At 51.2% G+C, this 17,036-nt stretch overlaps 1 protein-coding gene across 2 annotated transcripts; it reads right to left on the bottom strand.

Annotated features, from left to right (window-relative positions):
* Positions 1–1,204: 1,204 nt before the first annotated feature.
* On the bottom strand, positions 1,205–16,685 carry LYRM9 (LYR motif containing 9). 2 transcript variants are annotated; one of them, XM_025281012.3, is made up of 4 exons: positions 16,538–16,685; positions 5,989–6,131; positions 4,233–4,325; positions 1,205–3,338 (listed from the first exon to the last, which is right to left on the bottom strand). In XM_025281012.3, exons 2-4 carry the CDS (start codon positions 6,112–6,114, stop codon positions 3,321–3,323), a joined length of 237 nt encoding a protein of 78 aa, XP_025136797.2. In that variant the 5' UTR covers positions 6,115–6,131; positions 16,538–16,685; the 3' UTR covers positions 1,205–3,320. The 2 variants fall into 2 exon arrangements, with proteins under 2 accessions (XP_025136797.2, XP_025136798.2); XM_025281013.3 differs by lacking the exon at positions 16,538–16,685 and adding an exon at positions 6,979–8,678.
* Positions 16,686–17,036: the final 351 nt, after the last annotated feature.

Below are 17,036 nucleotides of genomic sequence, written 5' to 3'. Positions count from 1 at the left end.
AGTGTGCTCTGAAGTCATGAGCCTTGCCTCTGGAACTCACTGGTCGAGTAGTGAGGCCTTTAACTCCATGAACACCCAGTCTGAGTCCAGCGGTCTACATGGAGAGCAGTGGGTCCCAAAGGAGGGGCATGCCCTTGAGAAGGCACTTAGCTTCATTCAAGGTCGTGCTCAGTCGTTTCAGTTGTGCCCAACTCTTTGCGACCCTATGGACTATAGCCCACCAGGCTTCCCTGTCCATCGGGACTCTCCAGGCAACAATACTGGAGTGGGTTGCCGCGCCCTCCTCTAGGAGATCTTCGCAACCTATGACTAGAACCCACATCTCTTACATCTCCTGCGTTGGCAGGCAGGGTCTTTACCACTAGTGCCATTAAGGTCCAGGTTCTCCAAACCATCAGAATCTCTCTATTTCTACCTCCTAACTGCTATCAGTGGCTGTCAATACCATGGAGACACAGCATCTGTGGAGAGAGTGGATCCCTTTTCACTGGCATCTGGGGAGGTATGCTGTTCTCGTTCAGCTTTGAGCAATGAATGCAGAAGAGAAGCTTCATTAGACCTCTGAAACTGACTAGGGCTCATAACCTTGAGGTTGGCTGAGCCTGAGACCCCTATGCCTGTTCATTTCAGCCATTGGACCAAAGCAGGCCTCCTGAATCACCAGTCTCACCTGCTCCCATTTCCAAACAAATGTGGGTTTTCTTACCCCCACTGCTGACCTCCCTCCTGCCCCGTTCATGCTGGTATCTGGTACCCTTGTCCCTTGCAATTAGATTCCTCACCCTCCTCAGCACCCTAACCTGTCCTTGCTCATACATCTCCTATCTGGCATGCTCTTCTTGCCTCTCTTATTCACCTGAAAAAAAACATTTTTTCCTCTATGAAGACTGAGCTTAAGTATGAGGAAGGTGTTTTTTGCTTCCCCTCACATCATGTCTTCCAAGATTTTCTTCATGTTAAATGCTGAATGCAAAGCAATCAGATGACACTGGTTCTTCAAAAAAAATAAATAAATAAATACAATCTTAGGCAAAGTAACAAAGCCATAGTATCAAGAAAGGAGGTAAAAATCCTCTTAGTATTCTGCTTTATTCAGATTACACAGAGAGACAGTGATCTTCAAGTGCAGTCCATGGACCCCATGTGCAGTCCAAGGAAACCCCAAAATCCTTTCAGGAGATTCTCGAAGTCAAAACTACTTCCATAGTAGTAATAAGACTTTATTTGAGCATCCGTGGTAAGAACACACACACATATATCAGTGGTTGGCCAGGAAACAATCACCACCTCCCAGCATCCCCCATTATTAGAAAGCAATAAACATGACAGCAAAAGCAGCACATGAGTCTGCCTGGATTATGGTTCTTCCATTCAACAAATGCTTAGAGTTCGCCACGTTGGCAGCAGGCACACAGCCGGCCCAGAAGATTTTGCACTGACCAGCATATGGTCCCTGCCCTCAAGGGGTTCACTCTCAGACAGGAGACAATTACATAAAGAGATGGCTGCAGAACCATCTCTTCTGTCCACGATGTCTCAACCACACAGAACAGCACGGGGCTTCCTGAGCAAGTGGTGCTATTCCGAGCCTTTGGTGAAACTACCCGTCTGCCAGGCACCCCCTGCCACTCCCCCACCCCAAGCCAGCAAAGGCGGCCCGTGGTCCCCTCCTCTGACAGCAGGTTTCCCACTGGGGCAGATCCCACCTGGAAGAGAGATGCCTCAACCTTCATGCAAGTTCTGAAATTTTATCTTTACCTAGGACCGGACATTTCAATTAATGAATTAAAACATGAAAGAATGATCCCTCCTGGCAGCTGTCTGTCTGCCTCTAACCCTCAACATCGAACCTGACAGCACACAGCAGGGAACATACACCAGAGCTCTGATGTATTTACCTCATGATCTGCTGATCAGCTGAGCGCACATGGGCGGATCTGAGTCACTGTAAGTCACGTGATCGCAAGCTCATCCTCTGGCTGGGAGTCCTCCAGGGACACTCACCACTGGTGTGGTCTCTCCTTGCATCTTCTCGCTGCTCCGCCCGCTCCAGCCGGTCACCCTAATGTTCCTTGCTCGCCCTCCCCGCTTCCTCCCTCTCACCCTGCTGCTGTCCTTCCCCTCTTAAATCTAGAGGGTTTGGTACATTCACAGACCCAACTTAGTCATTTTGTGACCTTGAAAAGGGGCTCAATCTCTTGAAAAGGCGCTCCCTTCTCCTTGGCTCCCCAGGCCAGATCCTGGGTGAAGCACCTGGCATACATTAGGGCTTATGACTCCTCACTGTGGCCCCGTGAGGTAGGTACGGTCATTACTGCCGGGATAGATGGGGAAACCAGGACTGAAAGAGGCGAGGTGAGTTACCCGAGAGCACTTTGTGTGGAGCTGGGACACAACCCAGGTCTGCCTTCTCCACGGACTTCAGGCTCACGACGACCCTCACGACTGCTTGCTTGCTCCTCCTCCCTCGTCTTCTAAGATGGAGCCAAAGTAGGCAAGGGCTGGTCACACGCAGCCTGAACCCATCGGTGTCTACTGCAGCTGCCCTGGCATTTTTTGTTTCAGCACTCTGAGACACGACAGATCCCACGAAGACAAGGACCAGGGCTTCAGTCTCTCTGGGCTGGGAGGGTCGGGGTCAGGAAGAGCAGCTGCTGGGCGGACCGCCAGGCACAGTGCAACTGTGAGGGCTCAGGGCCTGGGCTGACAAGCAGGGACAGAAGACGCCCACAGAGAACCAAGAGCTGATGTGGAGGGAGCCAGAGAGACACGTGAGCACCGCACGAGCATCAGAGGCTGGCTTCCTCAGAGGGACATTTACTGGCCTCACCGCATACCATGTCCTGGGTCAGGCTCTTTGATTTCATCTTATCTAATCCTAACGAAGGAAGAAGTGGACTTGAAGCCAACACTCTTGAAAAGCCAGCGAGCTGAGCTCCAAATCCAGATCAGCCTGATTGTAAGGCCCACGCCCTGCCCTCTGCACAGGCTGCTGTGTGAGGGGACGCCAGCTCTGCCTCTCAAATGACGACGTCCAGAGTAAATGAATCACTTTCAGAGCCAAGTAAGAAAACACCTTCTCCCCAAAGCTCACCTCATCACCAGCTGGAAAAGCAAATGTGAAGGACGCTGGGGACACAAATATGGCAGGAAGCGCAGTCTGAGCAAATGACAGCTTCTCCTTTCGCTGATTTCCTGCTCCCAGCCAACCAGGCCAGTGGATATCCCAGCATGGCTGCTGCTGCTGCTAGGGCCGGGCGAAGCGAGGGCTCTCCATGTCAGCGTCTCCAAGGCAGCTGCACTCTTTACGCCCTGGAGTCTCAGTTTTGTTTTTTATACTGTAAGACAGAGACATCATTAGGAGTGGGTGAGGGAAACTGGCAGGGAAGGGAGGACCTGGGAAATCCTGAGAATTGTGGTCACTAGGCCTCAGCCGCCTCCTGCAGGGGCTTCATGGAGGCGGCAGGACCCTGTCAGCAGGCACCAGATGATCAAGTCTCTACTTGGTACCAGTGGAAAAGGAAGCTGATGGAGCTGGGGAGAGAGGACAAGAATGACACCGGGAACACTGGAACTGAAAACTGTGGTGGGTCCGGCCTTCTCCTCAAGCTGAGTCTTATTCAGAGGGGAAAAAAAGAATCTCAGGTTCTAGAAGACAACATTCAGAAACCATCTGGTCTGATCCCTGAGTTTGAAAAACGAATCCTAGAGCCAACAGCTGAAGGATCTGATTCAGAAGGACCGGAAGGTGGGGTATGCTCCAGCTCTCAGGCTGTTCTAATACCAAAGTGTGAGGACCAGCAAGCCTGTCTATATTCTGACTCCCTTCCTGCCTCCACCAAAACAGACACTTGAATGTTTCCTCTGTAACCCGGCCTCACCCACCCAGCTTTCCTCTCTGAGCCGTCACAAGGCTGCTGTCGGCTTTGGCACTGTTGTTGCCCGGAGACTCCTCTCTTCTGTCTTCCTGTAGCCCCATCTTAACTTATTCAGCATTATTAGGCAGAAGTTTGCCTTTAGGGACTGAGGATGTGCAACCCTTTGCAGAAACTGCAAGGGGAAGGGCATCTGCCATCCCCTTTGGTCTTCTGGAGGAGGGGAGCTGCTGGTCAGGGGCGGGCAGGGAAGCACTCATTAGTCTCAACTGTGGGGCTGGGGCGACCCCTAGTGGTCACGGGGATTATAGCCCTCAACTCCCAACTTCAGGGTGGAAACAGGAGCCAAGGGCTTACTTTGTTCAGGATCCAGTCAGCATCTTCAATGGCTCTCTTAATAATCTGTTGGATCCTCTCAGGGTTGTCCTCATCCGAATGAACCCGGAAACTCTGGGGGTTTAAGTATAAGACACAATGACTTGGCAAAAATCAGGACTGGCAGCTTCAGAGCTGCAGTCGAGAGCCAGGCATGCGGTGGGCACGGGGTACTCAACATTGCTCTTACCCCTCCACACACAGTTACGATGATCCTGCCCTGAGGTGAGCAAACAGGCTCCAAACCCTAACTTGCCACTAGGCAACAGCAGCAGCATCTGAATCCAAGACTGACTACACAGCCTGTGCTCCTACCAGCAGGACAGCCGTGAAAGGGAAGACTGGCCCTGAGTTACCCCCTAATCAAGCTAGGCCCAAAGGTTATCAGGCAGCAGGGGCCTAAGGAACGCTTCCATCTCTCTGCTGCTCCCAAGAAGCCTGCTGTCAGCGGGCTGAGCTCACCGCATGCCTTCTCCCCGGGGAAGAACAGAGTTTCTCTGGGCCCCTGCTGGAAAGCCAGGCAGGGATGGAAGGGGAGTGGGGAGGGGGGCTTTGGAAAATCCAGCCAGGCCCAAAGTGGCGCAATGTGGGTCTGCTGTTTGCTTTGGCCAGATGTTCACCTTTGAGGAACAACATGAGACTCAGGTTCACTGGTGTGGCACTCATGGCCCTTCAAAAGAACTGGTTCCTTCCTTCCTCGGACCTGCCACTCTTGACCCTACCTGTCCTCCTACTTATCTTTAGGAGCACCTCAAATGCTCACCTCCAGGAAGTCCTCTCTGATTCCCTCAGACAGTTAATTGCTCCTTCTCCATATTTCCACAGCTCTCTGTTGCTACTTTTTTTTTTTTTTTTTACTTTCCACATCATATTTCTATACATTTTAGTTTTTAACTTTTTACTTGGAAATAATTTCTAATCTACAGAAAAACTGTAAGAATAATACGAAAGAATCCCCTACTGGAAACACCAACTGTTAATATTTTGCCACATTTGCTTTATCATTCTCTATACAGGTTTGTATAGATATCTGAGAAAGCATTTAAAGTTGCAGGTATCATGCCCTTCATCCTTAAATACTCCAGACGTGTAAACACGGGCCTTCTCTTACTTGATTACCACAGTAATCAAAATCTGAAACACTGACATAATACTATTATCTAATCTACAGTCCATATTCCAATTTCATGAATTTCCCAGTAATCTTCTTTATCATCATTTTTTCTGGTCTGGGATCCAATCTGGGATCACTCCTGACACTTAGTTGTCACGTCTCTTTAGTCCCCTTTAAATCAGAGTAGCTGTCTGCCTTTGTATTTCATGACATTGCCGTATGTGGTGTGCACAGTCCAGTTAAGCGGTAGATGGTCACTTAGTCTGGGTTTACCTAATGTTTCCTCATGATTAAATTCAGGTTGTGCATTATTGGCAGAAATGCCTGTCAAAATGATGTTATGTCTCACACTCAGTTTTAATCATCCATTCAGCTGTCTTATTCAAGCCTTGGCACAGAGTTGGTATGCCCAGATGATGCATGCTGTTTCCTAAACAGAAACCAGAGAGGAGCTGGGCTGGCCAGCACTGCTTTCCGGTAGCTCTAACTCAAATGCCACCACCCCACACCATCACCACCTGAAAGACCAGCCCTGCCCACTGCCGCTGGCCCCCAACCCTGTGACGGGCCCCCTATCGCAGGAAGCCCCACCCCCACCCCAAGCCCAGTGTACCCTGCTCACACCTGCCTGACAGCATGCTTGTAATGCTCCTGGATGCCCTTGGTGGGCAGCTGCCGGCAACAGCGCAGCAGGTATCGGTAGAGCTGCAGCGGCGTCTGGACCAGCTCTGCCCCCGGTAGTGGGGCCATCCGCCAGACCTCAGTCCCTGGAAAACACACAGCATCACTTTTAGGCATCCAGCCAATACTTTGCTCTGGCCCCCAGCTCCCAGCACTCTGGGAAGCAGGTGTATTTGACCCAGTGTGGATGGAGGCCAGATCCCCACGGAACCAAGCCCCTGAGCTGAGGCTGGGCATCAGCCCTGCAGAAGGCTCATCCCCGAGCAGGCCCACAAGGACAAAGGTGGAAGGCACGGCTGCATCCTGTGGTCTTTCTTCTGGAGACTGACAACAAGTGAGAAGACCCTGCATCGCAATCACGGAGAAACCAGCTGACTTCAGGAGGATGGAGCGGAGAGTGGAGATGTCCAGAGGTCTGAGCCTCGCTATTCAAAGTGTGGTCCGGCAGCACCGACATCACCAGCAGCTAATTAGAAACACTTCTCACCCCAAAACAACCAGGCCTGCAATTTAACAAGATGTGCACAGGATCCTGCCTGGACCTCGACCACAGCATCTTGCCTGATGTCCTTGCCTGAAGCCTGTCACTCCCCAGCTGCCGCCACCATACTGATGCCAGCATGAGCTCTGGAACCAGTGTGCTGGGCTCACCCCACTATCAGATGCAAGGATCTTCTCCCAGATCGCGAGCCAGCAAGCAGGTCACCTCTTATGCCTATGCACACACGGCCCCCTTAGCCTGGAGCTCCCTTCCCCATCTCCTCCACCTGAGGAACCCGTGCCTGTCCTTCCAGGGCCAGCTCAGTGTCGCTTCCTCCGGGAAGCCCTTTGTGACTGTCCCTTGCTTGGTGTGTGGGGGGTGGGGGGGGCGGGGGGCTGCAGTGCCCTGTTTCTGAAGCTATTATAGCACTTCCCACACTGCCGGGGACTCACCTGCTGCCAGGCCTCCAGAGCCTGGCCCGGGCCCCAACACTTCACTTCGTGCCCTGTTTGTTGAACTGGACTGAATAGAATCTGTTATCTCCTGTTATCTCCTCTGCACAGATTTCCCCTCTTAGAGACAGGCTCACTGTGTTCCAAATGGAGGAGCTAAAAGACCAAGATTAAGTGGCTGGCCTTGGTTTAAAAGTAACATAAAAATAAGTCAGACAACCTGCACCCACTCTAAAAAATAAAGAACTATAATACTGAATCTAATCTATGGAAACTAGGAAAGGAAACTTACTAAGGAGCTAAACTAGGAGAGGAAACTTACTAAGGAGCTAGTTTCAGAGGCTCTTTCATTTCCAGCGTATTATCTTCCTGGTAACAATGTCTGTCTATCTCCACAGCTAAATTTGCCAAGTGCTCCCTGTATTTTGGCCTCTCACTCTCACACTGGGGTGGGCTAGTGGCCGCGGGCCCCCACCACCCATCCTCCCACCTGGTAACATCCTGGATGAGCCACTGGGGATCTACCCTTCCAGGTCTCTGCCCCCAAGGTCTGGATGGGGCTCCACTCCAGGCCTGACCATTCAGAGCCCTTCATCTACATGGTCACTGGGATTGGCCCACAGATGGGCACGTGACAAGCTGGTCCAATCAGAGCAGATCTCACCGCCTCTGCAGGGGTGAATGAAAAGGCTCCACTCTAGACTTGATGCTGAGAGGACTTCACTCCCAAAGAAGCCATCTTGCCTCCTCTTGAAGCCTGAGACTGAAGCCACATGGCAGATGGCGGAGCTGAGACCCTGAGTGACACCAAGTCTGAAGAAGTCACCTGAGCCCAAACACCATGCACCTGAAGGTAGTCCCACCCCTAGATTTGGGTTCATTGTTTTGTCACTTGCAACCAAGGGAGTCCTGACTGAGGGAGAGATCCAGCCCTCCCACATCCTGTGTCCCCAGTGAGCTCCCGTGGCTCCAGCTCTAAGGAAGAGTGCCAACAGGGCAGGGTGCAACCTGCCAGTCCAACTAGCCACACTTCAGCACAGCAGAGAGGGGAACCACATATGGTGGGGACAAAGACTCTCAAGGGCCACCCACAGAAGACATGCCCGAAATCCCCAACCTGATGGGCAGGGCAGACTCCCTGGGCAGGCTTCCCCAAACTATATAAAGTGCTAATCAAACATTGTAAAATGCTAGTCGTGTAACAGATGGTTACCATCTGCAGTTTTTAAAATTAACACTTGGAGAGAATGCAACTTTGTTACATTACTTAAAAACTCAATACTTAGAAACCAACCCAGCAAGTATGGGCGGGAGATTATTTTCAGCTCAATTATAATACTTAGTCATTCTCAGTAATAACGAGCAGAGAATGCCTGTGTGGGTCCACTCAGAAGAATTTAAAATGCTTTAATTTAATTTAAAGCATGGGTTTGCTATTATTTAAGGCACGAAGAACTTCATATCACCGTTGCTAAACCGGTAGTCAAACCCTGTGGCTAGGAACGCTTATTTCTTATATCCTGCTCTTTGAATTTGACCTTAGCCTCTACCTTGGCTCCCTGCCTCATCAGAGACACCCCTGACTTCCCAAAGCTGTCACAGAGACAGCCCGCCTTCTCCTCAACCCCCACGCCACCGGTCTGTGTGTGTGTGCATGTTAGTCGCTTAGTCGGGTCTGACTCTTTGTGACCCCATGGACTGTAGCCAGCCAGGCTCCCCTGTCCATGGAATTCTCCGGGCAGGAATACTGAAGTGGGTAGCCATTCCCTTCTCCAGGGGATCTTCTTGACCTAGGGATCGAACCCGGGTCTCCTGCATTGCAGGAAGATTCTCTACTACTGAGCCACCAGGGAAGTCCACCACTGGTCTCTGAATCCTAACAAATTCTACCTCTGGACACCCCCTCAAATCTGTCCCCTCCTATTTCTGCTGCATATGCTTGGCTCAGACTCATCACAGCCCAGGCAGACACCTGCAAGAGTTCCCAGCAATCGACTGTCTGCCAATTTATTCTGCAATCAACAGCCAGGTTGAATCTTTCCAAAATACACATCACAGCAAGTCATGCTCCTGCTTAAAGCCCCTGATGTCCACTCCAGCCCCATCACTCACAACAACTTTTCCCAAAACATGGGACAAAGATGAAAATATTTTAAGCAGTATATGGACCAACATCTTTTTATTGTCATGCATTGATATTTATTTTCATGTGTAATGAGAAAAAAATTCCATAATCTCATAGGTATCACAGCTTAAAAGTTTAAAAAATGAACAGGCAGAAAAGTGATTTTTAAAAATGTATCAAGCAAGTGAGGATGCAGTTGAAATTGCATCCTCAAGAGTCATGAAAGCGGTACTGAACTGTGGAAAAGCACTGGTCTATAGAATAAATCCCACACTGCCTTCCTCCAAGACCCCCTCTTGATCTGGCCCCTTCCCACCACCCCTCAACACATCACCCACTACTTGCTACTGAGTCCAGGCAAACTTGAGCTGATGGCACACCCCAGACAGCCTGTCACAAAGAGTCGGACAGGACTGAGCGACCGGGCACACTGAGCACAGGCCGCCTGGGCACAGGTCACGTGGGTATCTGCCACCTCGGAAACAGGCTCTTGAGGAGAGTTACAAAGAGCCAGATAATGAGTTCATGCACCCCTACGTGGGTCTGAATCAGCCTCTTCCTGCTTTGAACTTTTCTGGAAGATCCTGTTGCCTGGCCTTCCAGAAATGTCTAGATCCTTGCCCAGTTCTCCAGGGATTTCCCTTGATTCTCTGAGCTTCTAACACTCTTTCGATAATTTCCTTTTGGTTACTTCCTCCTACCCCTCTTACCCTCACTTGGAATGACACTCATCTCCTTATCTGTTTCCCCACAGCCTGCTGTACGTGCAGGAATCACCCTCTGCTTTCTCGTCCATCTCCCTGCCCAGCAAAACCCCATGAGGGCAAGGACTGTGTCAGGCCCTCCACCTTGGCACCTCGGTGCCCAGGACAGCCCTGGGCACCCAGTGGACTCCTCCATCAGTGCTTGCTGAGTGAAGAACCTCAAAATCCAAGCACTCCCCAAGCTTGAGAGAACAAAAGCTCAGCCTCCTCCCTGCCTTCTCGGTCCAAAGGTAACAGACGGTCCTGTGCTCCTGCCCACTATAAAGTGAGGACCGCTGCCTTCCACACGATCCTCCATGCCTGGGTACTTCTGGGCATCACCTCTGGCAAAAACACCCTACTTTCCCACCCAGATACTCCAGGCTTCTTCCAGCTTCCAGCTCATCTGCAGGAATTCTCGCAGGTCACCAACGCCTCCTACTTCACTGAGTCTAGAGAAGCCCTCAGACCAGAGTATCCTTAACTCCCCTCCACCACAAAATCCATCTTCACCTGAGAGCCAACCAAGACGCTAAGCACAGTGCAGGCTGTATTACAATAACCCTCTGATGAAAAGCATTATTATCCCACTTGGCAGATGTGGAAACTGAGGCTGAAAAGTAGGCTGACGTGCCCACGAACACACAACCAGTGAGTGGTGGAGCTGGGTTGTGGGCTCTGGCTCCAGCTCCAGTGCCCCAACCTCCCTAAGTTCTTGGAGAAAAGGGGGCCTTTCCTTTTCCAAGGACTCCTTAGCCCTGGATTAACCCAACACCCTTCTCAACCATTGCCTCTTCAGTCCCTCCCTATGCTCAGCCAGACTGAGCCTCTGAGAACAAAACTCTCTCATCTTTGAGCCAATTGCTTGGTATCCTTACATGGCATCCACAGAACCAAGCCAAGGGTCTCGAGTATGTGTGTATTTGTGGTGGAGCGGGGTGTTGAAGACGTTCCCCAATCAACCCCCAATCTCTACCCCATCTGCAACCAAATCCCCACACTCCCCACTCTTCCCAGCTCTGCCTCCTCTGTCCCTCCCACAGTGCCTGGCATGCAGTGGCCACTCAACAGAGGGGTGTCAAGCTTGAATCCTCCCTCTCCCCAACAACAGTTAGGCCATTTTTCTGCCCCTGAGTACTGACTGAGTAGAACTGTGAAGCATGCAGGCCCGACACCATGGCAAGGCTGATGTGAGGATAAGTAAGAGACATGCGTGCCTGGTTTACGGCAGCAGCACACGGATATGACCTCCCTCTCCCGGGTCCTGCTCTGACCCTGGAGGAGCAGCAAAAGAAAAAACAGTAAGTCAAGATGCCCTTTTCACGCTGCTGTCTGAAAGAACCTGCCTGCCAATACAGGAGACACGAGAGATGCAGGTTCAATCCCTGGACTGGGAAGATCCCCTAGAGGACGAAACGGCAACCCACTCCAGTCTTCTTGTCTGAAAAATTCCATGGATAAGAGGAGCCTGGTGGGCCACAGTCCATGAGGTCGCCAAGAGTTGGACACGACTGAGCACACATGTCCACAGTAGGAATGGCCTGCTAAAGGAAGCCTTTGGTGCAAACTGAGATCAAGAGACGTTTGTGGGTTTCATCGACTCAGTAAGAGGAAGAAAAAAATAGACCTTTTTTTCCTTTGAAATCAAAGTACAGATCAGGTGAAATTTATTTAGCTTTTTCCCAAATCAGAAGTGAGTTCTGGTTACTCATCCTGCAGCCTTTAATGAATTAGAAACTTACAGAAACACCCAAAGTTGCAGGCTCATGGGGAAAGGTGTTAACTTGAATGAATAGAAATAGTGCAAAGTAGGTCACCCTTCAAAACCAGGATGCCAAAGCCCTGAAAGCGACCTCCGCACACCAGGTGTCAAAAAATCTCTTCTTATTGGTGGGGAGTCACCCAGTTTTTCTCCCTCAACTCCTTCCCTCTCAGCAGTGCACTGAAGTCCTTTCACTTCGGAGCTAAGACCTGCTCTGGAAAATTTTACTCACTGTTCTGAGCTCTGCCTTTTGGAGCTAAGTCTCCCTAACCTACTGCTGAGTCCGGACTGTCAGTATTCAAGGTCAGTCATCCCCGACCCCCAGCCTTATCTTTTCCGAGATAAGCACGCTGAAAGTGCTGTAACCCCCATCTCACCCACCCTCCTCTCTCTGGACACACCCCCTCATTATCCATCTCACTCTTAAACATACTCCAGAGGGAAAAACCACAGTTTGCTTGTGTTCTGACCAGCTCCGTGGGCACTGGAGCTCATGGGGCAATTCCCAGCTCCTCTACCTGGGAATCCAAGGAGCGCAACCCAGACTGCCTTCTCTGCTCCAGCCCTCATCTGGCCCTGGCGTTTAACTCAAAGGAACTTTTTTCCCGTGAACTATGCTTAAGTCTGTTTCCCCGTTTTGTATTTTATTAATTCAGTCCGGAGTCACAATCTGCCCCAATCTCTGGGGTACCAGATCCTGTCTGTTATTCAGTTCAATTCACCACAACAAAAGCACAGAAGCAATCACATACGAGGCACAAAGAGACAGTAACTTCAGCAAGCTCTGCCAGCCACTCCTGCAAGGCCATTCAGAGCATCTAGCCCGTGTGCGACTCTGGACTCAGCCCTAGGAGCACAGAGGTGAGCACCTGATGGGTTACCTGGCTCTCCTACCCCGAGCCTCTGCACAGCTGATGGTGTGTCTTACCACCTACCATTCAGGGAGTGATTGGCATGTGCCAGGGAGGTGCTGAGAGCTCTTCATGTGTTATCTCATGTATCCTCAGAACGGTCTTACGGACTGGGTATCATTAGCCCCATTTTACAGACAAGGAAACTACAACTCTAGAGGTAAGCAACTTGCCAGAGGCCACACAGCTAGTACACAGTCAGGTGAGGAATCAAACCTAGGCCTATTTTATTCCAAAGTCCATGCCCTTACCTGCTCCTAACACCACCTATGTCCATATCTGAGACATGCACAAATGTCCAGATCAGTGCTAAGGACCCCAACTGAGAACTCTCCCCAGGGCTCGTCAAGACCAGGTCCCAGCATCCATGGAAGTGCTTGACTATACTATGTCCAGTTCCTGTTTTTCGACCTTCTCCATAAACCCTTGTTCCATGCTTTTCAGAAACCCAAGAACCTCATTTATGGCTTCCCCCTGCATCCAGATGAAAACACAAGTCCTAAGACTAATGTCACTTACACAACCAAAGGAGTAACCAGAGAAATACCAAAACAAAACAAACAAAAAAGCTCCTAGGAAACTCTGAAGAGTTTATGGACTCTTCAAAAGGGGATGACAGAATACAGGAGAATGAGACAGAATAAAGAAAAAGAAGGAAAACAAAGTCACAAAGGGAATTTCCTGGGAGCCGCATGGTATCACCATCGGAGATGCTGAGAAATAGGGCTTTGGCCCCATTTAACCCCACTGTCTCTTTCCCTAACCTGTGCCCTGACAAAAAGACACCTAAAAATAAATGGGGGAAAAAGTCATACATTAAAAAAGAATGGAACTACAGAAAATAATCAGAAATTCTACCCCACTGAGCACTGATAGAAGCTAAATTAAGCCTGAACAGCCCATTGTTTAAATATGCAATTATTCTTCGGGGTGAGGAAAGTCGCAATACAGGAACAGAATGCTTCTGCTCCCCCAACTCCAGGGCTCCCGCTTGCATGCACATTCTCTTAAGTTAGAAACTGAACAACCCTTGCTCCTCCAGTCTCTCTTGACATGGTCAAGGCTCCAGCCCCATGTCCCACCCTTGAGCCTTGCAGCCTCCCTAGATACCTGTTTCCAGCTTTTTAACAATGCCTCCTAATCAGACTCTCTCCTTCCAGTCCGGCCTGACAGTGCCGCCCACAGACACATCCTACAAAAAACATACCAGCCTCTGTGGAATGTTCTTTATCCAAGTCTGGTTGGATGAAGTCTGTTTCCATCTCCTCTCATGAAACTCACCTTCTCTGGCCTTCTGCTTCCTCCTCTGTAACTTGGACAATGGAATATGTATCTCACGGGGCTGGGGTGGGGGAGGTGTTTGCAAAGATCACACAAACTCACATCAGTACGGTGCCTAGGCCAGGGTCTGGCACCATTGGGTACTTGGACGTCTTACCCTTTCCTACTCTACCCGGCTACCTGTGATCCTAGATGTCTGTGAGCTTCCGGGGGACAGAGACTCTACTGTATTAGTTACCCCTCCATAGTCAACAGTGCCCGGGGAACAAAACAAAATCTCAATAAATGTGTAGAAGGCAATGGCACTCCACTCCAGTACTCTTGCCTGGAAAATCCCATGGACGGAGGAGCATGGTAGGCTGCAGTCCATGGGGTCACTAAGAGTCGGACACGACTGAGCGACTTCACTTTCACTTTTCACTTTCATGCACTGGAAAAGGAAATGGCAACCCACTCCAGTGTTCTTGTCTGGAGAATCCCAGGGACACGGGAGCCTGGTGGGCTGCCATCTATGGGGTCGCACAGAGTCGGACACGACTCAAGCGACTTAGCAGCAGCAGCAGCAATGGCGTCTCACTTAGCAGAGCGGAACTAAAGGCAGGAGGAGGGGACTGTCCTGAAGACATGAAGCCAGCAGGTGGCAGAGCCAGGTCTCAAACTCAGGTCCTCGGGCTCTGAATCCACAGCTCTATCACATGTGCTATCTCAAAGGATCTCAAACATCGCATTTGTAGGCCCAAACCACCCTGGGCCTTCACCTGTTAGAGGTGAACCTGGTGAGGTCATCCCCCAAAAGCAAACCAGAAACATCATCCAAAAGGTACACACGCTGGCTGCAGAGCAGAGCAACCAGCAACCTGAGCTCAATCTAGTGATATCAGACTGCTTTGTGCCAGTGGCTTTGCCCACACAGGCCACCACAGTCTGTTCGAGGGTCAAAGAAGGGAACTGGCACAGCCACCAGATGTCAGATACTGGGCTGGGTATTTCAAAGGGGCTACTTAAACTGAGGCGCAAGGTCACACAGAAGAACCTGGTAAGAGCCACAGCTGGGCCTCTCTCTTCTTAACCCAAGCTCTTTCTACACACACCAGGGCTTGTCTCCTAGGGCCCTTGAGCCAAAGGCTCCTAGTTTACCATTTTCCTCTCCTGCTCCTCCTCCTTCTGGCCTCCTTGCTGGCCTTCACATACCTAACCACTTTTCAGGGCACCCACGTGGCTCACCCACCTGTGTATCCAAGTCTCACTCGAGACCTTCTCTGACCACAGTCCCGCCTACTTTGCTTCACAGCATTTTTCACCACTGTATATATTTATTTCTCTTTGTATTCACTCCCCCTCTGGAACGTAAGTTCCACAAGAGCAGGGAGTTAATTTTGTTCATGACTGTATCCTTAGCACAGTGTCTGACACACAGAAGGCACATGTGTGTGTTGAAACAGTCATCAAGCACTCATAAAGTGCTAGATGCTGGAGTTACAGAAACAATCAAGGTGACCCTTCACTCCCAAGAAATTTACATATTAACAGGATAAAAAAAAAAAAAAAAAAAACCCAAGTATTAGTAAATACTACAGATGGTGCAGGCTTCCCCAGTGGCTCAGACAGTAAAGAATCTACCAGTAATGCAGGACATCCAGGTTCGATCCCTGGATTGGGAAGACACCCTGGAGGACAGCATGGCAACCCACTCCACTATTCTTGCCTGGAGAATCCCATGGACAGAGGAGCCTGGCAGGATATAGTCCACAGGGTCACAAAGAACTGGAAACACTGAATGAAGCTGAGCATGTACAGGTGGTGCAGTGGTCAAGAATCCCCCTGCCAATGCTGGAGACTCAAGAGATGTGGCTTAGATCTCCGCGATGGGAAGACCCGCCTGGAGAAGGAAGTGGCAACCCACTCCAGTACTCTTGCCTGGAGAATTCCATGGACAGAGTTGCCTGGTGGGCTACAGTCCATGGGGTCGCAAAGAGTGGGGCACGACTGAGCACGCACACAAGCAGACCACAAAGTGGAATTCAGGTCCCGAGAGACTGGCACACGGGGTCCCTCACCCAGTCAAGGGTCAGAGAAGGTTTCTTGAGAAAGGGACATTAAATCTGAGGGACAAGGAGAGTGTGGCTGGGTGAAGGCAGGGAGAGAGGCCTGTGTCCTGTGACTGAACTAAAAAGACACTGAGCTGTGCACTTTAAGAGGGTGAACTGTATGCCGTGTAAAAACAAACAAAAGGAAAGATTAAGTCCTAAAGGCTCAGGAGTTCCGGCCACGGACTCGCTCCGTTAGGCAGAAGAGTAGATGAAGGTGACTCGAGGTAAGCGCGCTCAGGGTGCTGCGAGCACTCGGGCCGCGCAGGGGCCGTGACTGCTTTTAAAAATTGGCAAACCGAGGCCCGACAGGTACATTTCACCAGCAGGTCCGGCGCCCGCAGACCCCTGGGCTCCTCGTGGCGCCCCCAAGCCCCCTCCCCGAAGTCCGGGGCCTTCTCCCCCGACCCCCGGCCCTCAGCCAGCCCCTGCCGCGAGGCCTGCGGCGTGTACAGGGACCCGCACTCCGGACGACACGGCTCTCTGGAGGCCAGAGGGTCGAGAGAGCGGCGCTGAGTCTTCCACAGGCCGCGCCAGGTCGAGGACGCCCCGAGGCCTCCCAACTGCAGTCAGTCCCTGCCGCCCCAGGTGTCTCCGGTCCCCGCGCGCCCGCCCACGCTCCCGCCCTCCGCCTGCGCCGAGCGGCTCACCCGCCTCCGCTGGGGAACATCCGTCTCGGCCGCGGCGGCCACGAGTGCGCCTGCGCCCCCCGGCCGCCGAAGCACCGCCCCCGCCAGGCGACTGTGCGCCGAGCGCCCTCTTCCGGCCGCGCGTGGGACTTGGCGTCTGTTAAGGAGGCAACTGTATTGGGTGCCCTTTTCCCTGATCCGAGCCCACCCTGTGAAAAAAGAAAACTGTCCAATTAACAGCCTTCTTCTCGGAGAAGGAAATAGGAACCCACTCCAGGATTCTTGTCTGGGAGAGCCCATGGACAGAGGGGCCTGGCGGGCTACCGTCCATGGGGTCCCAAAGAGTTGGACAGGACCGAGTTGACTGAGCAACAGCCTTGTTGAAACACCCACTCTTCCTTTTGGCTTTTGCCACCTCAGAGACAAGGCTCCCCCCATTTTCCTGAATATGAATTACTGCTAAAATATGAGTGTTCAAGATCTGCGAAAAGGCTTGCAGGAGGACTTTTCCTAAGCCACT

Source organism: Bubalus bubalis, chromosome 3 (genome assembly GCF_019923935.1).
Source record: "Bubalus bubalis isolate 160015118507 breed Murrah chromosome 3, NDDB_SH_1, whole genome shotgun sequence".
In the NCBI taxonomy this organism is placed as follows: domain Eukaryota; kingdom Metazoa; phylum Chordata; class Mammalia; order Artiodactyla; family Bovidae; genus Bubalus; species Bubalus bubalis.
This window is presented reverse-complemented; position numbering and strand designations above follow the sequence as displayed.

Coding starts and splice junctions, on each gene's coding strand:
- LYRM9 (XM_025281012.3), bottom strand. CDS start 6,114: ATGGCCCCACTACCGGGGGCAGAGCTGGTCCAGACGCCGCTGCAGCTC. Junction 4,326..5,988: donor ACAAGCATGCTGTCAGGCAG/GTGTGAGCAGGG, acceptor TTAAACCCCCAG/AGTTTCCGGGTTCATTCGGA.